We start from the raw sequence: 25,634 nt of genomic DNA, 5'->3' as shown, positions 1-25,634 counted from the left end.
AAGTTAGCGAAGTGGTTCTGGTTAATTCAGAAATTCAAACTGTTTCAGATATAACCACTACATGCAACTACCCACTGCAGGTCTGTGATCTTAGGTTACAGAATTTCTTTATAAATCTTTTCCATTCTTGATATCTCTTGACAGACAAGATTTTTCATTTTCCTGGGGAAATTGCTTTTTTACCTTAGCAGTATTTACAGCTTTCAAAGTTTTCTTAGTCATGGGTATCTGTTTTACTCAGTTTTTTCCGAAACCCCACATGTAATCAGTAGCAGTTTGGAATTGAAAATTACTTGCAGTTAGAAATATGTCTCTAAATTGGTCCAGTCGGACCATACGCCATCAGTAAGTATTTTCAAAACACAGTTCTAAAATTCTTGCCTCTTTTTTTTTTCCTTCATGCTGCTTTTATATAGACAGGAACTTTCCCTGTGTAAAATTAGGCTTGTGATAAAGAGAAATCGAAATATTTTAAACATATCATTTAGATAATACTGAAGAGAATATGGAAGTTAAATGAATTAGTTGGATTTTTCTAAATATCTCTGATTTGGAATTAAAGACTAGATACCTGTAGTGGGCAGTCTTTTCAGTAATATGTCTTACACGTCTTGGTTTCCTGAGTTGGGTACAACCCCAAAATTAAGCTTTTAGGAGGTATTTTGTTGATGTTCATGGGTAAAAGAAAGCAGTTTTTAGTGGTATATAGCATCTTTAATACTGTTCAAATTTTAAGTAGAAGTCTAGGCCTGTCTTATTTATTATCACTTTTTAAAAAATCTGATTTACTATATGGCATGATTCCTAGTGGTAAACAAATTGCTGGGCCCAGAAATTGGTGACAGAGCTTTCATTTGCTTTTCATGTTTGTTTAAAGATGCTCAAATTTTAATCTATGTTTTTAATGGCACTTATTTCTAGGATCTGCAAAAAAGGAGGCTTTCAAAACGATCCACTAGCATAAGCAGCACAGCACAGTTCAAGGGTGATGAACATGAAGAAAATGACTGGAGTGTCCCAAATACTGATTTTCAAGAAAGCAAAGGATCTTCAACACAAGTAAATACGGAGTTTGCATCAAAGACTATGTCAAGCTCACACACAAGTTCAGCCTCTGAAAAACTAAGAAGCATCCCCAAAGATACAGATGACTTTTTTGCCAAACTGTTGTCTGAAAGAGACAGGACCAAGACAGAAGATAGAAAATCAGTTCCAAGCTTTGGTACAGACAGCAATGAAAAAAGCCTTAAAGAGTGTGTCCCTCACAGACATTCAGGGACTGGAAGAGAGAAGAGAGAAAGATCTCTCAAGAAAAATGAGAGTTGGTTGTCCGACCACAGGTTGTCAGGCCACAGGTAAGAATATTTGTAAGAATATTATACTAAAATGTTGAGGAAATCTGATGGAGGACTAGGAGTGACTGAGATATGCCTTTTGATTTCATTGAGGGGAAGTAGCTGGAAGGGCTGAAGATATGAAAGGCAGAGAAGTTTTAAGATTTAACTTACTAACTTTTGACATCCCAAACCACACAAGACTCCTTTCTTGGTCAGTGGAGAGACCCTAGATGTGCTGATTTCACTTTACTCCTTCAAAAGGGAGATAGTTACCAGTTCAGACTTAGACCACTGAGACATGTAAGCAGTAAAGGTGACTCCCACCTGTAGAGGCCATCTACGCTGTTCCATGGAAACATTGCTCGCTCCTTAAGAAATAGTGTTGATTACCTCTAAATATTGCAGTAGTACATCCAGAAAACCTCAGAGGATAAAATTAAGGAATACCGGCCAAGTGCATACATATGTCCACATGGTTCAGTGCAGTGCTGTGTTGAGATATCCAAGCCATGCCCAAACAGGCTGGTTTAGCTACCAGCACAGTGCTGTACCACGTACAGACACTGCGGTGTGTCTTTGAAGCAGTATAGTCTGTGTCATTGCAGTGTTTAGACTAAGCCCAATTAGCATCACCACGCACCATGATGCTGCAGCCACACATCTCCTGTGTCTCAAAGTATTTTACTTGAAAGTTAGCTAAGATTTTTTTTATTGTGCTGCCTTGCTTGACATTGATATAAAAGGTTTAGAAGAGCCTCCTTCTGTGAGCTACAAATATTTATTTTTGGCTTTTCTCTGTCTTGCACTCTTAATTGATTTTTTTTTAAATTTGTTTTTTTTTCTGTGCAGGATTTGAGAAGAGTGGGAGGCATGGGATTTTGTTTATTTGGGGGTTGCTAAAGCAGCAGGACCCAGACTGCCACATCTCAAAGCTGGCTTCATAGTGGGGCTGTGACTTGGGTTGAGTTTTGAAATGCTTCAGGTTGAGTCATCCATCAGAGTTTAACCAGTCTGGAATTCTGAACCACTGAAGATGCGCTAGGTTTGAGCAGTGCAGGGCAACTGTGCCTTGTCTGTGCATATATAAAATCTGCATAATAAAAACTGCTGCCTCATTATCTAGCACTTCTTGTCAGCAGCTCTCAAACAAGTTTAAGCAGGGGGTGAGTATCACTCTGCCCATACTACAGATGGGAAAACTGAAGCAGGTAGAGAGAAATCTGCATGCTACAGGTCACGCAGCGTGTCAATAGTAAAGTCATGTGTAGGGCTCTGGCACCCTGAGTGTTGGTCTTGTGGTGCACTCCCAGTGCCAGAGGTGAGCGTGTATTATAATTGGTAGAAATATTTTTGAGTTTATATCACCTGCTGCTCCATAAACTAAGGCACATGCCCCTTCTGTGGGCCATAAAGTAGTATTTCTGTTTTACTAAATTTAACAGCAGCCAAGTTTATAGCTTCTTTTTAAGTGCTGAAAAACCTGATTAATATGCTAAAACCGCAACCACAGATTTTTTAAATTATTATTACTATTTTTTTCCTATTTGATTTCTTATAAATCTTGAGACACAGTGTGTTGAGGCCCTGTTGAGATCATGAGGAAGCAATGATATATTAGGTCTCTCCGGATTTATGTTAGGGGCTGTGGGAGTTAACAAACTGGGGAACTACTGGAGCTGCAAATGGACTGGGAGTGGCACTTGCTTTCTGCCTGGAACCAAAACACAAATGAAAATAGCCACCAGCATTACACAGTTATTTACCTGTGTTAACTAAATTTTTTTGTAAAAGATTATTCAGTAACAGGCCAAAGTACTATAGACTTAAGTCTTAAAATCCATGAGCGGTCAGTTCTCCATGTACTGTACTGGAAAGCTGACCTATGTCAGATAATGGCTGAACCCAGGCAATGCAAGTCCAACTGTTGCTGAACTGGAACCGGTGCCTGCAGATCCACCTTTGATATTCTGTTTCCAGAAGGATTTATTAAGTCTTGCATGACTCCATGAGAATGTAGAGAGCCAGCTCATAAGTCACTGTGGAAGCAGAAGCAACGGGGTCTGACTCCATACAACTCTTGTTTCATATAGCTTGACAGAGCGTATAATGTAGTGCTAACCTGTCACTTCATCCTTTCCAGTTTCAGGATGGTTTATTACTTCATGCTCAGCATTAATTGAGGTAGAGAATACAGCTTCAGTCGGCTTTTGACAGCTCCCCAACAAAGCTAAGAGTTTTCCTGGTATTTGATAATCAATTAATAGATATGAGTGTCAAAGGCATATTGGACTGGATAAAGTTCTTTGGGAGGACTGTGTCTGACCAAGAAATCTCTTGTACTAGCTTCACTCAGCTGTAGTTGGACATGCTGACACTTCCTAACCTTATGCAGTAATTGTGGAGTAAGCAGAAAAGGAGAAGCTGGGCTGAAAGGGGACTGCCCCACTGCACCATTTTGTGCAATGTACTGCGGTACTGTGCTCCGTTGCTGTAGTAAGTGGTTTGAAATAGTTTCCTTCCTTCAGAGGACTCGTTTGGTTTCGGCAAGAACAGAAGAGGGAGCTATTTCCTAAGCAGAGTCCATGTAATCTGTTTCCAAAGCAAAACTGGGACGTTCCTGCCAGATGATTTGAGTTAAAGCCAGTAAAGCTTTTGAATTCATGCTGAGCTCTGAGCTCCTGAAAACTCTCACTGAAATCAGCAGGACTGCTGACACTCCTGAAATTAAGTGGAAGTAACAGAGAGTGGAAGTGAGACTCCAAATAAACATCGACCATTACAATATAAGGCCTGGCTCTTGCAAGATTTTATATCCCTTTGACCAAATCCTACAGTGATTGAGAGCTTTTCAGGATTTGGCCAGAGTGCTTGAGCATTTTGAGACATGAAAAATTACAATGTTGGAGCGGATATTTGTCTGGATCCTCTTCCATTCTCTGTTACTGCTACCCGACGCCTCTGACATAAATGCTAATCTAAGTATTTAGATGAGTAGCTGAAAATCTATATAGGATTAACCACAGCTAGTTCATTCACAGGCATCTGCAATTCTGTTTTTGTTTCCCAAAGAAAACTGAAGACATACAAATCTTATTTTTCCTTCCATTTGCTGTACTTTTTCCTTCTCTTTTCTCATATGCAAAAAATGTGATTGTTTCATACAGACTGCGGGCATCCATTGTTTACATATGAGAAAAAAAATGAAGCAAAACCCCTGTCATGCTTCAAAAGACCAGCTGAGTGTTATCAAATAAATGCTTACAAAATAAGTGGGCAGAAATATCTAGTTATAAAAATATGCTGAGGAAATACAGATTCACAGTGTTTTGACTCACACGTTTCAAGGAAAGAAATGACTGTGCTTTTTTTTCATCAACTATCTAATTCTTAGCTACTGCATGAAGTCTGTGCGGCAGGGTAACTCTGTCGAGAGGCCAGATTTGTGACTTGATATTGCAATCTTACAGTATCAACATGAAGTTAGACCTCTGAGTACATATTTCACATAAAAGTTTGTCCTCATTAAGAATTGGACGTTCTGTCTTTGTTCACATAGATACCATTTTGCTATCTTGACAGTGAGAAGGCATTTGGATTTCTGTGATGACCCGAATTAAATGGTTACCTGCAAAGAGGGCTGTGTGATTCAAGAGTGAGCGCTAGGTTTTCCAAAATGACAGACTAACACACCCACCACAGATAGGAAAAAAAATGCAAATTCTTTTATTTGCATTGCTATTGCTGCAATTCCTTGTTTCTTTTTAGGAAAATGAAATCAAGTTAGTGAATCAATCAAATGGAGACTAATGATACAGATGTAGTCTTTGCTTGTTTGTTCAGCTGCTGCTGCTGGAGCATCTGCTTTCAGATTCAGGTAACTTTAGTGATAGTTTAAAAGGTCAGTACTTAACTGCAGTTATTACCTAATTGCTCATAACTGTAATAAAATACTGACTTTTAATAGAAAACCGTTTGTTATTTTTTCAGTATAGTCCAGACTTAACGTTGATCCCCTTGCAGACATATTGTTATTACATAATGAGTGCACTGCATTCTTTTAATGTCAGAATGAATGATTTGTTCACCTGCATCTTCATTTATCTATGTAGTACCTGGCAATATGATGTCTGAATTCTTCCCCAGAAAAAGGAGAATAATGATCATAAAGAATTAGAACAAAAGGATTATTTTCTTGTATTACAGGGGGAACAGGAATTTTTGTTCTGTTGGATCAATGATAGCTCTCTATGTCATGATTGTATTCTTTTCCATGTCACCAGGAGTTATTCCTTAAAGAAAGTATAATATACTGTAGAGATTGCATACCTACTCGGATGTAGTTGTGAATGCAATGTATAAGCCTTTTTTTTTTAGAATGTCTCTATTTTTAATTAATCCAGAAAAAAAGCAATATATAGGTGGCAGCAATTCTTCATGTATCTTCAGCTGTAAACAAACAGCAGCTAATTTAATTTCTCAATTCATAGAATCATAGAATCATAGAATACCAGGTTGGAAGGGACCTCAAGGATCATCTGGTCCAATCTTTCTTGGCAAAAGTACAGTCTAGACAAGATGGCCCAGCACCCTGTCCAGTGTTGGGGAATCCACCACTTCGCTGGGGAGATTATTCCAATGGCTGATTGTTCTCATTGTGAAAAATTTTCCTCTTGTGTTCAATCAGAATCTCCCCAGGAGCAACCTGTACCCATTACCCCTCCTCTTTTCCATGTGACTCCTTGTAAACAGGGAGTCTCCATCTTCTTTGTAGCCACCCTTTAAATACTGGAACATGGTGATAAGGTCTCCCCTAAGCCTTCTTTTCTCAAAGCTGAACAAATCCAGTTCTCTCAGCCTTTCTTTATATGGCAGGCTTCCCAGTCCTTTGATCATCTTTGTGGCCCTTCTCTGAACCCTCTCCAGCCTGTCCACGTCTTTTTTGTATAGTGGGGACCAAAACTGAAGACAGTATTTCAGGTGTGGCTTGACAAGCGCTGAGTAGAGTGGGATAATGACTTCTTTATCTCTGCTGGTGATGCCCTCGTTGGTGCAACTCAGCATCCCGTTGGCTTTCTTTGCCGCAGCAGCACACTGTTCACTCATGTTGAGCTTGTTGTCCACCAGGACCCCCAGGTCCCTTTCCACAGAGCTCCTCTCCAGCCGGCTAGATCCCAGCCTGTGCTGCACTCCTGGATTATGTTTTCCTAAGTGCAAGACCTTATGTTTGACTTTCTTGAACTTCATAAAGTTCTTGTTAGCCCACTCTTCCCACCTATCAAGGTCTTCCTGCAGGGTGGCTCTCCCTTCCGAAGTGTCCACTTCCCCGCTCAGTTTGGTATCATTGGCAAACTTCATCAGGGTACACCTGATCCCATCATCCAGATCACTTATGAAGATATTAAACAGCATTGGGCTCAATATCGATCCCTGAGGGATCCCACTTGTGACAGGTTGCCTGTTTGAAAAGGAGCTATTTACCACCACCCTCTGCGTGCGGCATCTTGTTTTGTTTATTGTACTGTATATGTTGTGATGTTGGTAATAGTAACCGTCCTGGTCCCTGGAAGCTGTAGGTACAGGAGGTTATTATAAGGACAGCATTTCAATCTGAGTTTTAAACTTACTCTTCTCAGGAGCTGGATGTCTGACTTTTCATATTCCATGGTTTTAGCTTTCAATAGTTTAGATCTAATGCTTCAGTGGCCACAGTACATTTCTTCTTTTCTGCCTGAACTACGTAATAGTAGTACAATCATGAATATATGAAGTAAATAAGGAAAGGTAAAGGTTTGCTTCAACAGCGATATCATGCAGCAGAAGTAATTAGCAGTGAATCTGTTTGTGATGCTTTTCTGTGTGACTTTATCAGGCAAAGGTAGATCGTTGATGAGTTTTCTTGTTGTATAAACTAATACAATGTATACAGCACTCCTTTTACTGTAGAACCTTCTATTTTAAGGAAATGAAAAATGTTTCTCCAAGAACATATGGAGACAACTACATAATCCAGTATTTGTGTATTGATACCAAACTACATGCACACACACATGTATACAGAATTATGTCAGTAATTCCTCCATGCTCCTTTATAGCAATTTTATTTAGCTCAACAAATTAAAAATGACATTTATATCTCAGTGCTACTTCAATGGAGAATTTGAAACCCCATTTATCCTTTCAGGTCATTTTAATGCTGTGGTTTATAGTTCATTCTCTCACTGTTCTCCTTTTTGTTGAGTCCTTGTTCCTCTCAGTAGTGTTAGTTGTGTGCAAGGTACAAGCAAAATGTGGATGACTCACTACTTTTAATTTTTTTTTATTTTGAGATTTTCAAGGGAATAAAAAATTATGTTTAAAAATACACAATTCAAGTGGATGGTCCAAGATTCCAACTAAAAAGTTGCCGTATCTGTAGTTATGATTTTGTTAAAATGCTGCAAGTTCCACAGGAACTTGGGAGAGACAATGTTGAAGGAACATACTCAGATCAAAAGTAGTAATCTATTAAAGACTTTCCTGAGTCTTTTAACCTGGGTAGAGCCTTGAATGGCAGTGAGGAAAGTTTCTCTGCCACCTTTAATATCTTGAGGTGGGGTCAACCCTCCCTCGATCAGGGGTATTGGACCAGATGACCCCAGAGGTCCCTTCCAACCTCAACTGTTCTGTGATTCTGTGATTCTTCTTAATGCTGAATCCCCACAAGAAGGAAGTATTTATCACTAAACTGAGCACACAGAATAAAGAATGAGGATGCAATGGAATTCATGATCTTTAGGAACTGTAAAAAAATAAATAGCTGTTGAAGTTGATGCCTGACCTTGGATTAAAATTTTTCTCTTGCTTTTTCAGAAAACCCATGGTGAATAATGAGTTATTTGGGGAGGCTAAATGGTGTTAGAAGGTCAAGATTTCCCCATGTTTCCCAGCTTGAGCAAACAAAATTGGGGAAAGGCAAGCAAAACCACTTCACAGCAGTTGAGAAATAGTCCAGCTTCAGGGGCATACTACAGTTATTGCTTATGCAGCCTCTGAAGTTGAAGTGCTCTCCTCATTTTCCATGCCCCTTAATTCTATCAATATAAGGTGTGGTAGTGATGTGAAAACCCTCCAATTCTCAGCTGAATAGTTTCTAAATGAGTAAATCTGAGCTGGCCAGCTGCGTTCTGACTGGGCAGTTCTGCAGTGTAGTGGAACCACCTTACGCTGAGTTAGATGGGTAGATACTATCTCTACACCTCAGTTTCACTTCTGGTAGTTAAGAAGAACATATTGTGATGTTTGAACTTCTAGTTTTCATGTATAAAGCCAACCACCCTCCCTCTCCCAATTCTAAGAAAAATAGCGTAGAAACTAGAATCAGAGCAATGAAAGAAAAAAAAAAAAAGTGTAAAACTGGAATCAAAGACCCAAGGGAACAAACGGACTTAGCAATCAGAACCTGAAGTTAAGGATATCTTGCCAATTTCATAGAAACTAAAAGGGAATGACTCTCAGAAAGGCAAAAAGAAATGGGAGTATCATTACATCAGAACAAAAATTTCCTCCTCTGTTAGTGAGCAAAAGGATACAGCAGTGGATCCCATTGTCCAAAGGCAGAGATCTATAATACAGTTTCAGGAGCAAGGAAGATAATTGATTCTCCACTCATCCTTTCATTGTAAATAATCACCCTACTTATCCGGTTCTTCTAATTGCGTCTGCCATACCCTCCTTTGCCTTTGCCATCAGTCTTGGCTACAAACTGAATGTGAGCTAGTGGTTTCCTTTCAGAAGTCTGCCAGTACAGATGGATATTTCAGACAGTAGGGACTGTTTTATGACTGTGTAGCTTGGCTTCAGATGCCTTTTCCAACCAAAACCGAAGTATCTCTGATGCACTTCATCTCCACCACCGGGAGAGGAAGTGCCAGTGAGATCAGAGCCAGAATTTCTCTTCCTGCAATAGTCTCTCAACTGAGTTTGCCTTAGCTGGGCACGCTTTAGTGGTTCCCCAAATGTCCCTCATTATTTGATAATAAGCCTTTTTCTAGCAGTGCTCTGCATTCTAACACAAATAGGGTAGGGTTAGTGAATTGCCACAGATACCAAGTTCCTTAGTGGAATATTACTCATATTTCATAGAATCTTAGAAATTACAGATGGGAAAGACCTTTTAAGGTCATCTGTTTCTATGGCTGATTATTTGTTACTATATATATATATTTGCTGTAATACTTTTTCCAGGGTTTTGTCTAGTTCAGTCTTAAATGACTCAAGTGACACCTCTCCCCTTGAGAATATATTCCAGTGTCTAGCAGTCCTTAGTCTTAGTCATTTTTCCCTTATATTCACCTTGCATTTGTTCTTTTCTGCCCTGTTATCCACAGCTGAAGTTTATTTTTGACTGATCTTTCTGTTCTTTGCTACATATTTCCCTCTGTTAAAATACTTCTAAATATTTTTCATGTTCCTTTAGGCATTTTTTGTCTAAAGCTTGTATTGTCTGCTTGTATTTCTATCTTTCCAGCTCTGAAATTTTGCTGTTGTTTTTCTGTTAGGTTTTATTGATTTGTTTTAAATTTCTTCCATGTATTTAAGGACTGCTCTAACTTTGTCGCACTGTGATTCTCACTAATGCAGGGTAAGAACAGTCAGTCACCTGCTGCTCATGGCATGATTCTCAGCATTATAACATCACATTAGCACATTTGTCACTGCAGTTTGTCACAAGCATATGCCTTCTTATTACTTTCAGTTTCAAGCATACTGAATGCCAAATGTCTCGTCAGTGTTTTCGTATGTTTTCCTCCAAAATGGCCTTTATAGTATAATTATGAAGTCAGTCTAATATTCTGTGGTAAGGCAGTATGTGTTCCTATAGAAAAGGTACCTGCCTTCAGCTCCCTGCATTTCTGTGTAAGACTTACAAAGAGTAAATGGCTTTACTTCGCTTTCTGAACCACCTATGGCTTTCTTCAACTTGAACGGAGACCAGTACAGGTGAACCCATTGTGTTACCGAAAATTCCTGCCTTTTCTCTTTCATATGCTCCAATAAAAAGTCCCTGAAAATTCACTTTTATGGAGCTAGGAGATCCTTAGAGGAAAACAAAATACTAATTTTCTTCAAAGAAATCCTTTAAGTCCTTTAAAAATATATGCAGGTTTTTCTGTATTCTTTTAGATATCTGAGACTTTCAAAATAATATTTGGAAACTGTTATAGTCCTTAAAGGATTAGTATCATGCTTTCTGTTATTAACAGGAATAAACAAGCTTGTTTTCTATGTGAGGACCAAGCCTATACCTGTCAGTTATACACGATTAAATGCCTAAAACTGCCAAGATCCTCTCACACACTTTTATCCTGCATCATTCCTGGCCACAAGCTGTGCTGATTTACATTAGAACATTGGCAGAGTATGTTGGCCATGAGTTTCTGAACAAATCCAGAGCAGGATTTGATGTCCCCTCCATCAGCATAAGCAACAAAGCAGAGCACAAGCAATCCAGGAGGTTTCTGGACTGCACTGATGATTGAGGAATCACACAGGTGATCGAGGAATTTTTTCCTGTGAGGTTGGAAATGCTGGAACAGGTTGCTTAGGTAGTCTGTGACGTCTCCATCCTTGCAGATGATACTCAAAACATGACCGGACACGGCCTTGAGCAACTTGCTCTAATTGAACCTGCTCTGAGGAGAGGGTTGGACTAGAGCTCCAGAGGTCCCTTCCAACCTCAGCTATTCTGTGATTCTGAACTCAAGATAGAAATAAGAGAGCTGAAGCAGCTGCCATCTTTTAAATATGGGCTGTCGCTGAAACAGGAAAATACAATGCCCAATGAAGGTTAATATATGAACGTCAGATTTCATAAAGAATACTAATCAACATTCCAGTTTTGATTGTATTTTTTAAATAAAATTGAATTTCCAACTCAAAGGAAAAATACTTCCAGCAAAGTTATGTAATGTTCATTATTTACCCAACAGTTATGACTGGCTCCAGTCTTTTCTACTATGCATTTTGGTTTAAAAATAGGTTTTCTAGGAATAGTGAATTCTGTACTGTTTGCCCAGTGGGCTGTAATATTTCACTGTTATATACAAAATTGGTGTGCCAGATGAGATTACTTTGTCTAAAATATTATCTGGCATTTTGGTAAGTAATAAAGTTTTGATCCTGTGAGATGTTGAGCAGTTCCTAAAAGTACTCATCACCTTGATAGCCTGTTCTGTGAAATGATGTGTGAGCTCAGATGGCCATATTGTTATAAACTAGAGCCTGTTTAAAATCAGTCAGAAAATCCCAACTGATTTCAGTGTATGCCAGCATACTCAGTGACATGCAGTGTGTATGAGCAATGTCTGAGGAATTCATTAAATTTTTCCCACTATGAGAGGAAGAGGATGCATTGGGCAGTGGTGGCATTTCTAGGAAACGGGAGTTTAGTCAGAGTGCAACATTTCAGATAAAAGAATGAAAAGGAATGCAGAGTTGGAGTAGCCTCGTAGTAAATTACCTTTGCATGTTTCCTTCCATCTTTGTCTGTTTGTGATCTGTGCGTAGCACCAGGCATTGTACTTAAGCCACACAAAGAAGCACATGGCATCATCTCAGGCTTTCATCAATGCTTCGGTGTGGCTTTGTAGGCAGGAAGCACAGTAAGAACAGTGCAGGTGGCACCTTCCCTGAGAGACTACCCAAACTCTCCTGGAGTGTGCTCAGCTGCCAGCCGGGGAATAAGCCTTTATTTGACTCTTGCAACTGGCAATCAGAAGAATGGCTGTCAAACACAACGGGGCTGTCTTTGGGGAATATGGATTCAACTAGCCCATATACAAAAAGAGAGAGAGAGATTGTGGTTGCCAAATCATTCAGTAGTAAAAACCTTCAAGTATTTGGAGTTGCGTAACACCTTTTATAGCATAATGCTTGGACCGGAAAAAAGAACCTAAAATAAAAGTAATAAACTATTGTGACTTTTGTTTTGTGCCAATGGATTTACGGCATCAGAGCCTTCGACATAACATCTGTGTGTGCTGCCATTTGCCCTTTTAGTATTTTTCCAGCACTCCATAGGAAGAAGCACTTTGCAATTACTGGAAATGGCAAATGGCTTCTGTATCATTTCTTTATTTTTGGAAAGGATGTAAAACTGGAAAGGTCCAGCCCATCGCCTAAAATGCATTCAGTCAGTTGAGAATTTGCCTTGTTCATGCAAACATAGAGGGACTCTAGATCTTCTCAAACGTAAAGCAAGAACAGACAGTATACATCCTGTTTTGCTGGTAGAGCTTCACACCATTTCCTTTCGCTGTGTCTACATATGAGCATCAGGGGGAGCATGGTAGGAAGCAGCATAAGAAATTACATGCACCTTAAAAACAATCAGTTATTTGCAGGTAGCACAAGGAATTTTTATCCCCCTATGTGTTACTCTCCCTAAGATTACTTTACCAGGAGGTAAAATCTCTCTTTGCAGTATGTGTGCTCACCAATAGGCTGTTATCTGTATTCAGCTTTTTTTTAATAATAAAATGAGATAAAAGAACTACCCCACTCCTCAGTGTAAGCTTTTGTCTTCTTCCAATTTAACTCTTGATATTTTTTGCTAAAATCTGTCAGTGGTTTGGACTGCTAAAAATCTGAGGTTTCTGACAGGAAATGTAAGGCCACGAAAATTCCACATCCCAAAAATAAATGGCCTAAAAGTTGAAGGCCAAAACCAGACAGAGTGGGTGCTTTATGTATGAAAACAGAATGGAGGGTTGTATTCACCTCCACTGATGTGAATTGATTGAGTGTTGAAGTCTGGGAACCCTTCTCAATACTTTATGTAGTGTCTCTTAGCTGGTGTCTTGTAAGCATCTTTATTTAATAGAATTTTAGCTGCCTGTCTTATTTTACTGATACTTGTTATTTTGCTAGCAAGTGTTTTGAGTTGCTGAATGTAATGGTCAGTTCACACGAGTGGTACTGTGCTCCTTGAAAGTTCCAGCGTGGGGGTGTTGCACTGAAAAATCTTTGATAGAGTACAGTGTTAATAAAGGAGCTACACTTTTATTATAGTAGGTCTGGTTTTACAGCTGGAGATAAATGTTCATTCGTTGTCTATGAGAGAACATTCTGTTCAGGTGAGCCCAACTCATCATGCAGTTCAAACCATCTTGTAGCTCAACCCGTGTTTATCATCATATTTTTTTCATATACAAACCTCAGCAAAGATGTAGTTTTCTCCTGAATTGTCACTACAGTTACTACAGGACAAATGCAGATTCGTGTGTGAGCTTATTAGAAATGACCCTTTCAATGACAAGTTTTTCATTTGCCTTTTTTATATCTGTCAATGAGCCATCTGTTCATGAATTAATTTTTCATACTGCTAATGTGCCAATCAAATCAGATGCAGGTCTTAACTAAAAAAGAAGTTTGGAGAAATTAAGTGTATAAGCTCTGTTACATTTGTCAACTAGACTTGCAAGCATGGCAGAATTTATATTAAATCTTCTTGACAAGGTCATTTTCTCATAGAAGTATATTGCCTGTTACTGATTATGATAGTTTCCTTTGCGTCTTTACAATTGCTTGTAATAATTCTGTTTTTATAATTTTGCCCCAAAGCAGTGGCAAGCTGCATCACATATAATGGTCTTGTTTACCCCTTTGCAAATAGTAACAGAGTCTAAATTTTTCTTACCTACTCTTCAGATCTTACTCACTATACCAAGAATGTCATATATGTCTGTATATGGCATAACAGCACAAGACCGGAGGATTGCATTGCGACGTCTTGGCATCCTTCTGACACTAAATTATTATACAGAAAAGATATATGTCCAGTAGGAAAGCTGTTGTAATCAGGCAGTGAAAATAAGTTTTACCAACACAGTCATCTTAAAGCCACTGATGATTAGTGTTTATTTTTTAAGCCCCTTTGTTTATTTGACCTCTTGTGTATGGTAATATAAATAGGAAATAGTGGAATGTACCTGCATTATTGTGCTGAGAAGTGCTTTCTCTGAGAGTTCAGCTGTTCTGCGTAAATTCAGTTTTCTGCAATGCAAGAAGATCAGATAGATAGGAATGTTCAAATATTTAGAGAAAGTACTGTATAGTATGTTTATAATGAAACATATTTTCTTCCTGTCCCATTTTTCTGCCATGACGGATGACTTCCCCCTTCCTAAGTTTTCTAACTGTATGGTTTTATGTGTACAATAAATTTTCCTGGAACAGTAACCATCTGCTGAGATGGAAATTGCAATAAATGTCCTGACAGTGTTTTGAGAAACACAAGTTCCCCCTAAGGAGGGAACCTACACCTTCAAAAATACCCCACTTAGCCAGAAAACACCCTACATCAATCTTTGATGTCAGCACTTTCCTCAGCTTGATGGGAATTTCCTTGTGCCTTGAGAATTCAAAGCACTTTGCATCCCAGGCTTGGTTCTTCCTGGAATGGGTGTAGAACCAAAATCTCTTAGACTTTCCAGAAATCAATAATGTTACAAAAACTGGTGCCAGGTGAGCTATATATGAATTGTACCATAGCTGACTTTATTTTCATTTATAGACCTTTTCAGATGAAACACTACGGAGGAGAAGTGTTTGGGACAGCAATGAATCAATGTGCTAATTTCATGTAGAGAGTGATCTACGTGCCTAAACATAGGCATATAGTGCTATTTGAGACACTAATGTATCCAAGACATCTGATGAAGCTAGGAGATATGATACAGTACCTATAGGAGACCCAAGCCCTTCTGAAGCAGCAACTGAGGCTGGATAGGATGCTGTAACCTGCATTCTTAAGTGCTAAGAGCTCTGTTTTTGCAAAACTAGATTGAAATGGGTTGACCTAGGAGAAACACATTATTCTCTAGGAAACAAGAGACAATAGTGTGCAATCTCAGACAAAACAAAAATGTGGATTGTGGTTACGTCTAAGTGCAGTTAAGTGACATGAGTACTTGGCTGAAAAACATTTTATTGGCAAATTTAGTGTCATTGAGACCCTTTTTCTGACCAGGAGAGATGAAAATGCTAGCAAGTAGCTAGCACAAAGAAATCTCAGCTGAAATTCAATATTAGCAAAAAGCAAGGGGAGATGTGATTGTATTTTAAAGTATACCACAGTCAACTATATTAAACTCTATATGCCATTAAAAGTACTGTTATAGTCAGTACTCAGTACTACTTATGACACTATACAAATTTGCTTTCAGTCCTCTTATTTATGTTGACCTGCTGGGCATCCTATTTATTTTTACCTCAAGTCCCTAGTAACATGGGTGATTCATTTCCATTCTATCTTTTCTGAATTGTGGCCATCCACATTTCATTGCATAAATCCTTTAACTTGTTTATAGAGAAAAAGAGAAATGTTTCTTTTCTTATAGTATCGAAGACTGTCAGTGAGAAAGGTGCTGCCAAAATGCTTTTAAACTGGAAAAGTCCCGAGTGTGATATGTCTGTGTTCTGTTTTTATTCATCTTTCACACACTGAAAAAGGAAATTAATTTAATGGAAAGTATGTGATATGACAGCAGTTGTTGCTATAATAATGTTGTGCATACAAAGAATGTTGCTTAGGAAATTATTCCATACTATTTTTGAAAGGACTCTCAGTGCAATACCTTTTTTCCAAAGCAAAGGCCAATGATGCAGTATTGCTCTTTAAAAAAAAATAAAAGACCATCTTTTTACAGTAGTTATTTGAAACTTTTCCTTGGTTCTGAATTCATTTTGGTATGAATTCAACAGGAAGAATAAACCCATCTCGCCTCCGAAAATCCAGCATTCTATTGAAGTTCTGACTTCACAGCCAAGTTTAAATGTTTAGTCCTTTTAGTAGTTGTTTATATGAATTTTTAACCTGTTATTTGTGCAATGTACAATTAAATTACAAGGGCAGTTGAACAACTGCTACCTGTTAGTAGATTAAAAAATTACCCTGGTAAAGAAAGCCAGTCTAACACCTATTCCCACTTAAACTATTTGGATATTTCAAGTAGTTTAATGACTAAACTGAATCTCATCCTGATCCCTGTCAGGGATGTGAATTTTATTTTATGTCCTGATCCTTCAAACTCAGAGGCAGTCACATATACATAAATATCCTCACCTGAAATTCAGGGCAGTATAAAATCTGCCCCTGTATATGAGCTTGAAGGACCTGACATATACTGAAAACACACAAATGAAATGAAACTGATGTTGAAACAGGACTGAAATCCTGACTCAATTGCTCTGTGCTGGCTGCTTTTCCTGATGAACTCCTGAAGTTCAGCTTTCTTCCATTGAAAGAGTTTTTGCTATAACACCATTTATTTCTTTATACAAAAATGTTAGTGAGACTGAGCTCCTTTGTATACAACATTTTAAAAGCTAAAGGTGAAAGCCATTGAATATGTTTTTTATCTATCTACATCTTTTATTATCTCTCTCTCCCCACACACGCACACCCCCCCGCCCCCCCGTGTGTGTATATATTTATACACACACGTGTATATACACACACAAAAAAATATTTCTTTGTGTGAGCATACTCCATATTTCTTCTTGTTTATTCAAACAACTTTTCGCATTAAAAGTGAACATTTGGTCATTCATATTTTGATTAATTTTAATGTAGGAAGTCTCCAACGTCCACTTGCTATAAAGAAGACCAGATGAAAGATGTCCTAGAATTAGGTAAGTTATGTCAAGCTTCAGTTTGGCTTTTGCCATCGTGTTCTTCAGAGCAGCTGTAACCAAATACGTGTGAGTTGCTTCTTTTGTAACTCTTAGTTGATTCAGAGTAATTGCATTTGCTATTGACTTCTTGGGTAAGACTGTGTAAAGAAGTCATTAAGGAGTAATCAAACAAAGGCTGGCTCCTGTGTTTTTTATCTGTCCTTTCTGGCTAAAACTATATTTTCTTTTTTATAAAGATGGATGACAAGAAAGTGTTAATTGTCATATTGATGACCCCCTGGCACTGAGCCTGCTGGGGGAAGCAATTTTTTTCATCCAACACATTATATGATTTTTTTTTTCTTTCAGTTGATATTGAGGATGAAGAAACAACTGGAGAAGTTAGTAAGAACCCGGATCTTTCAACACTGTATATGCTTCAAGTAGTATCAAAGGCAATTGATATTTCTCTTGCAAAAGTAAGACTAACTATGATGGCAAATAGAAACAGATGTGAGAGAATGTTATTTCAGTTAATTTAGCCAAAGCTGCAATGGATAGCTCTGCGTTGCATGTTTGTGTGTGATTTAACGTGTGATGTTAATTCCGGAGTATATTCCTTATTCGGTATTCAGGTGAAAAAGTAATATAGGGATGCCTGTCCAAAATTCAGAAGAATACCAGAAGAGCATGCCAGAATGTATCAGCCCACCTGAAGCACAGATAATAGCTTTAATTAATGAAGCTTGTATTATTTTATTAATGCCTCTAGTCAGTTATTCATGTGCTTATTCTCCAGTCCTTTAAATTGACAGTGGTTCAGAACAAGTTTATTATTCCCCTATCACTGTTTCTCCCTTGCTTATCTTCCTTATTTTGATAAGGAGATGGAACCGTTAAATACTTTTAATGTTTTCCTTCCCATTCAGACAGAGGGAAAAAAAACCAGAGAAAAGATAATGAGGGTGTCTTCAAATTTCATTTAGATCAAAGAGGTCCGAGTAACTATATAAACACTGAGCATTCTGTTCTTATTTACTCAGCTTTACTTTAGCATGAATGCAATTTCTTCAGTTTAGCTATTTCTGAACAGCATTGGTCTGCAGCCAAGATCTGAATTTGGCATATGCTGATATGCCATCCAACATACAGCAGTCAAACATTTGGGTAACATTTATCTCATACCAGCAACTTTGAGAGGCAAAACAGGCCACCTTTTCTCCATACTGTGTCCAGCAGGGTCCTTTTCTCCCTAATATAACCATTAGTAGGCATTGCTCTTCTAGCTGTTAAATTTAACGCAATATTCTGTAATGCTTTCATGGGAAACTGTGCCCCAGACGATCTGCATAAACACTTTCCTATGCTGAGTTGCACACAGCATTGTGAGTTGAAGGAATATTGCAGGAAAAGGAAAAAATTGCTCCTTTTCATTTGGGTGTTGCTATTTAGAGTATGTATAAAACAGAAAAGGGTGGTTATGGTGAGTTAGTCATTACCCCTCCACACTCCTCCTTTCTTTTCTACAAATTACTGCAAGGAAATGTACCTGTGTTTTGGATTTGTTTTTAAAATGAGAACTTCTTTCTTTCTTTTTTTATAGGAATTAAAAAATCTTTTGTTTGGCTCTAGTATTTGTTGCTTCAGTGAAGAATGGAAAATACAGAGTTTTACATTTAATAACATACCACAGTTAAAATACGGCATTGTGCAAAAAAAGGTACTGTAAATGACTTCCTTAAAGCCATCTTTGCTTTTTACACTGAGTTTACAAAGGCTGTGTGTTTCAGGAGTAAAAAAAAAAGTCTTCTAAAGACTCTACTCTTACTTTAACTTTGCTGGTTACCATTGGATGATACCGCCTTTTCAAGTCTTGTTAGGAGACTTGATATGGATGGAATATTTCTGAGGGAAAATTAAAGTAGCTGCAGAAAGTGTGCATGTGTGTGTGTTTGACAGGAAGTTATTCGTAGGGAGGAAAACAAGCCACTTCAGCTGAAAGCTAGTGGTGGTAAAAGCATAAAAGGGCAAAAATTAAGGGTGGGGTTTAAGAGAAAAAGGATATGTGCGGGCAATGTTTAACAAGTTTAAGATGGAGCTTGATCTGTCTCAAAATGGGGGGACGTAGCAAGAATTGCCTGCAGTGCCTGGGAAATCACAAGGAGATTTTTGCCTCTTAAAGATATGGGAGTCACATGATGAGGCTTATTCCTAAAATAAAAGGGAACAAATGCCCCTGCAGTGTCACTGGGACTGGGACACTGGAACTGCTGGTGGGACCACCTTTTTTGCAGCCATGTTTCTGTAATTCTGGACTACAGCCACAAGATTACAGCTCCTCCCTAAAACAAGGTTTTCATCAATTCCTAGGCATCATCTACCAAGTGGCCCTTTCTAAAATCCCCAGCAGGTCCCTGTGGTGACCAGAGCTGGTAAAACCACCATGCCATGACTAGGGTCAGCCTGGAAAGCGTGTACTGAATTCACAGAAATTTTTGGTGCTAACAAAGATCTCTCTGGTCTAGGGCATTCAGTGGGAGACTCACTCATCTGGTGTCTATCTTGTCAACCTCTGCTGGGCACCTGTCTCATACAGACTGAGATTGCAGTGCTTCAGGCTGTCCTTCTGCTTGGTATGCTGGATGCAGTTGGTCAGCCTGGTTTCTCAGCTGGCTGATGTGTAGAATTAGACCAGGTACCACACACAGGGCACAGAATGTGTAGCTGCCTTCAAAATCAAACAAATTCACTGTAAAATTGCATCCTCCTCAGCTGCAGCTTGATGCTTTTGTCTCTGCTCTGTGACTCTGTACATATGCTTTTGGGATACCATGCACCAGGTCTTTTATGAGCAAGCATCTGAGGACTTCAGTAAACACTAAGGAAGCAGTAGACTCCTCTTTACAAAACACTCATCAAGCTTCTGTGCTGATGCAGAAAATCTTTATCTGGCCTGAGAGAAGTAGACCATTATGTGCTGTACAGAAATGAGAGGAAGAGAGGCTTTCAGGCAAGGACAATGGCTAATAAACATGTCATTAAGATGTCTAATTAACTTACCTTGTCTAGTTAAATATTTCATTAGGCTGATGATCTCAGAAGAAAGCTTCTTATGTTTAAATAAAACCTAGTGGAAGAAAGATATTAAATGTTAATTTAAACTCCAAAAGGAACCATAGCCATAATGTTCACTGGTCCACAGTAAATGTTACTTTGGTGTTTCCAGACCCTGCTGCTAGAGAAAGGATGTCTCATCACTTCTGGCGACTCACACACCATTAGATTCCCTACCGTAAATTCCACAACAGGAATGGTAAACCAGTGTTCTGCTTAGATGTCTTTATTTCAGATAGTTAATATATTCTTCCTCAGTTCCAAAATTTATTTCAGCTGAGCAATTCTTTGATTCTCATCCACGTTAAGTTTCTGTAGTGCTATAAGAAGATATTTAAAATGGTTCCTACATTTTTTTTGACTGGGAGGCTTTCTCTGGTGGACTGAAAAAAACCTAGCTTTTTTTCTTAATATATTTCAGATGGTTCACTCATTAGTTATGTAAGTAATTATAGAGAGGTAGTGTGTGTGTAATATAAATGATAAAATGGAAGGTATCAATATCTTAACTATTTTCTGATTACAGGACCTTTATTTTTTAGGTTGCATACTGTGCTTACTGTATGTACTTGCAGGTCCCGTTCCCTTAGGTTTTACGCTCTACTTAGGACAACCTGAGAATTAAACTGATCACTTTGATCACATTGCTATTTGAAAACAGCAGTGCTGGCTGCACTTTTCATTCTCCTCCAGGGTTTTGAGAGGAGTTTGACAGATCCTAAACTGATTCGTCACAGTCTGGTCATGATCTACAGAGGAAACCAGGGGTGCAATTGTAGCATATGACAGCAGTGCGATCCCGGGTTAATCTCATGCCATGGAGAGTAACAACATTGTAGACTTTGGCATGAGTTAAAATCAGAACATAGACTCTCCAGAAAACGTGCTGGGTGGTCCATACTTTCTTACCCTCATTGTTTTTCTTACTTTACCTGGGTAGACAAAGCTGGCACTGATACCTCAGCCTATATGGGATGTTGGTTTCAGGAAGACCTGTATTAAAGTAATAGACTTCCTAATGTTAAGAATGAACCCATTTCTGAGAATGGCAGCATGTGCTGACAGACACATGGGACAGCATCTGTGGGATTTAATATTCTGAATCCTCTATGAAGTTGCAGTAATTCCCAGTACTACCAATGTGATCTGTGGTACTGTGGTGTTTGTGATGTTAGTCTTGTGTCCTGCATAGCCTGCTCCATTTGTGCATAGATGTTCCAGACAGATGATGGCTTTTCTCTGTCTCCTCAGCAAACTACTGAGTAAATAATATGATACAAGGTGCCTGGGAGAGAATTGAATGACAAGGGAAGGAGGGTTATGCTGGATGACGTTCTCTAGACAAGAAGAGGGTTTACCATTTGCTTCTCAGGACAACTTGTGCAGCCGTCTCCGCCATATGGTTAACCCATAGGAACAGGTTATGCAATGGGGTCAGGTAGGCTAGATGGCAGGGAATAAGCAAGGAGAAGGAAATATATTGCTACCCCATCCCACAGTTTTTCAAAACAGCTATAAATCTGTTTTCCATGAAGTTTAAAGTCAATATGTTATTTGTTGGTATTGTGATTTTTCTTCCGATATTAATCATTTGAAAGGTTCAAACTTCCTTCGTTTTCTTTCTCTTCCCCTGTGAGATAGCTGCCTGGTGCAGAGGGCTACACATAAAACTGAAATCTTAGTTTAGTGATGTAAGTGGGAACTTCAGGGGAGGCGTAGTGCTCAGAGGAGGTAAAAGAGCAAGGCTTATTTTCACCCTTTGGAAAATGGTCGGATTTGATTTCTCACTGGAAATTAAGGTAGACTGTGGCTCAACAGGGATCAGGAGATCTCACATTTATTTGCATAGTCACAGAACCGATTTTAAAAAAACTTTCTTTTGATCTTATAAATGTCTAGGTATTTTCAGGAAAAATAGGTGGAAAACATGATACTAGTTAGTAACACTGATTTTCATTGGCTTGCAAAAAAAAAATAGAGCAACAGAGAGCACTGCAAAGTCATGGATGGAAAGAGAGAGATGAAAGAATGTCTTAAGCCTGAATGGAAGCACATGGCTTGCATAAGTTTTCACCAGCATCAAACGGTGCAAATTGTTTTGTTCATGGAGTGTCCTTTTATTCCCCTCAGGGTGGCCCATGTGGAGTACTGGCTGCAGTTCAAGCTTGTGTTCTACAACAGCTTATTTTTGCAGACAGTAACAGGAATAAAGACACTCGGTAAGTCAGCAATGGACATCAGAAATATTTTCCATGCAGAATTTAAAAAGTTTTTTCTCTACTGCAGCTGCTCAGGAGCCTTTTGAGTTTGAACTTACTGAACTTCACTTTGTCTCTGAGAGAGAAAGAAAGTAGCATATGATTTACTTGTATTTACTTCCCTTTCAACTGTAGGAATTTAGAGGTTGGTGTTTTATTTGTATAATTACTTGCTTGTGATTAACCCAAGAATGTCTAAAAAAATTCAACAGCTTGAATTGAGGCCAATTAAAATTATTTAACCTTGAGATCCTATGGAGATATGATTTCAAAGAAAATGTGATCAAGGTGTGAAAGACCATGAAATTCATGCAGTTTTTGACACTAAGAATCTCAGGGAGGGTGCAAAATTGAAGTTATAGCTATAATTTTTTTTTTCTTGCTATAGTGTTTGATCTTTCACAGTTAAACTTCTTAACAGTATTTGAACTGAAATTCTGGGTGTGTATTTTCTACTTACTTTAAAGGAATATTGTGAAGTATTGCTAGTGTCAAGGAAAAAATTGCTTGGACTGCTATAATATTAACGTACTTGTCACTTTGCTGAAGGAACAGAGCTTATTCAATGAAATGCTGGAAAATAATGTCTAAAAAAATTTATTTATTATCAGGCTTCTTGTATTTGCCTGTTGTTTTCAATAAGAAATTAAGTCCATTACAAAATAAAAATTTCACAAAGCTTTCCTGTGCTTTATAAATACAGTTTGTTGAATAGGGATTACAGTATTTTGCTGGTTTATGCTGCCACCGCCTTGTGTTATTTGTGGGTGATACGCTGACCCCAATTTAGTCAGAAGAAAAGCTTTCATGGTGAGATTTTTCTTGAACTGCATTGCCTTACAATGTAAAAATGTTCATCATGTATAAAAATTCAGCCTTAAATGTACACTTTTCTTCTTGGAACTGTTTAGGAAAAGGACAGGGTCTCAGGGTCTCTGTTGATTTTCTTTAGTTTTGTCTGACTGGCACTTAAAGTAAATTAATTCTCTGGGCTGTTTTCATCAATGATGGAAAGAAACAGGCACCTGTAGAACATCATTATTTGTTTTCAGCACCCAGGATGGGAGGTGACAATTAAAGGATTACCAGGCCCTAGGGGGACCACACCGGTGCCTAGGTCCAGGAGTAGGCAGTCCTGATATGAGACACCTAGTGAGCCATTAGAAATGTTGAAAACCAGGCTTAGAGACTAAATACAATACTGAAAGTTTTACTGTGACTACTACTATTGCTGTCACTAGTTATTATTGGCAGTGATTGCTTGCAGACGCCAAGGCAAGGGCCAAATAAACAACATGCTATGAATTCATCACTTGAAAATTGCCGGTTCCTTGAAGTCACTTAAAGGCAAATAGCATGGACTGATAAAGAGATAGGGCCAGTGTTATAATACATGCACAGAGTGTAATGTCAAGTTAATTCTACAATGTTATCTAGTTCAGTTTTTTTCTTCTTCTGGTCAACTCTTTCAGTATATCACCTCTGTCTGTAATTCATATCAAGAGCCTGCTGTTCAGAGCACACTTAAAAGTGCAAAAATTAGCTAGCAAAACTTTATTATTCTAGTTCAGATTATAATAAGAGTAACTTTTTCAAGGCAGAATGAGTCTCTTGTCCACATTGAAGAAAAAACTCAGAAACTTCCATGCAGGAAAATCAGTACATATTTAGATTTTATGACCAGGAATCTCCACAGAATTCTCCGAAGAATTATTTCTAGTTGTGAAAACCAAGAATTTGTTTCAGCTTGGTGGACCGCCTTTGATCATCTGCTCCTTGGTCCCTACGAGTCTCAGGTCATCCTTAGTAAAAACAGAGATGTTAACTTTTTTCTCTTTCAGCATGGTTCAGTGATCGTAAATGTCATAAAATTATGTGGCTCTCAAATAAGTGGACTGAGGCCAGATTGTTTAAACTGTAAGTGTCCCAACTCATGCCAGCTACAGCTTATCCTGTTTACTTGGCAATATTTGCCTCCTATTTTTCCCCTCCTATTGTCCACATGGTTTTAAAAGATTTTGGGTTTACATATATTGTATATGAAAAATGCTGCTGAAGTATGCAGAAAGTCTCCAAGGAATTTCAGGTTAGCAAGTGAGCTTTTTGTCGTTATGCACAGAAATGCTAAAAGCCTCCAGGCTCCTAAAAATGAATAGCAAGATGGACTGTTTTATTCATGAGATAAACATATTTTTCTTCTTATGTGTTTGCCATGGGCAGAAACTCTTAGGCAGAAAGAAAGGGAATTCTCAGAGCTTGAAATGAGAGGATTAATATTCCTTTCTAATTCTAACCTGAGTTTTCGAAGTATTAGCCACTTCACAGTAAGTGTTTGACTCCAGGCTTCTTCAACGTTCAAGAAGTAATTATTTTGTCTCCTTCTTACCCTGCTACCTCTCTCAGACACATAAATTAGTTGCTATGCTTCCCATAAATTTCTGAGTGTCTGTATTACAACACAGGCAGAGATAAGAGAAAGTTGTGATTATATTTTTTTTACTTGAAGACTCTCACCAATTATTTCCCATATCTCATATCCTTCAGAGAGGGAAACATTCTCTAAATGAACATTACATTCAAAGCAGGCATTGGACTTGAAAGTCTGTTTGATTTTTTGATGTTTGGTGTTTCTTGTTTAGTCTTTTGAATTATTAGATCTTTTATTCAAATGCTGGGAACAGGTTTTGACATCATCTCCCATGCCCGTAATACTCTAAGACTGATAATATCTGAATTTCAAGGACTGCCATTCTTGAAGCCACTAGAGAAAATTCCAGTTCTGTGCTTCCCAGGGGCATGGATCTGTTGTCCACTTCTTCAGGTTCGTGGATGTTGGGTTTTATTCTTAAATCTACCCATTTTCCATTATGTGACTTTTGACCTCCTGGTCCTTTATTTCTCCATTCACATCTTGGAAGTTAGAATAATAGAAGGTATTAGAAGACATCACAAAACACAGTTTGTAGGAAATGTGTTGACAGTGTTTCTTACATGTTTGGGATCAACAGACTGCTGTAAACATTCCGTAGTTTTGCACATCATTGTGTCAGTTCCAAGCCAAGCATCTAAGTGAAAATATTTCAGAAACAGTGGGGCTCCACAGACCAATACTGGGTCAGTTACCATAATGTTTTAGGTCACCATTTTGGGGCATACCTTATTAAAAAAATGCAAGCATAATGTTTATTGCAGATGGTACTTTAGATAAAGTTTAGTAGTAGGTAAGAACATTACAGTGTAGATTTGTTGACAAGAGTTAATAAAAACTTAA

At 38.3% G+C, this 25,634-nt stretch overlaps 1 protein-coding gene across 1 annotated transcript in view; it reads left to right on the top strand.

Moving 5' to 3' along the window:
- MINDY4 (MINDY lysine 48 deubiquitinase 4) overlaps positions 1-25,634 on the top strand; it is a 79,373-nt gene that overhangs the window by 8,804 nt on the left and 44,935 nt on the right. Inside the window, exons 5-9 of the mRNA XM_059818880.1 lie at positions 922-1,355; positions 16,951-17,009; positions 17,361-17,470; positions 18,595-18,711; positions 22,236-22,324. Coding sequence (XP_059674863.1) covers positions 922-1,355; positions 16,951-17,009; positions 17,361-17,470; positions 18,595-18,711; positions 22,236-22,324 — 809 coding nt within the window. The remainder of the gene's footprint in view (positions 1-921; positions 1,356-16,950; positions 17,010-17,360; positions 17,471-18,594; positions 18,712-22,235; positions 22,325-25,634) is intronic.

This window comes from Gavia stellata, chromosome 6, assembly GCF_030936135.1.
Source record: "Gavia stellata isolate bGavSte3 chromosome 6, bGavSte3.hap2, whole genome shotgun sequence".
NCBI lineage: Eukaryota > Metazoa > Chordata > Aves > Gaviiformes > Gaviidae > Gavia > Gavia stellata.
The sequence above is the reverse complement of the archived record's forward strand: the minus strand, read 5'-3'. Positions and strand labels throughout refer to the sequence as shown.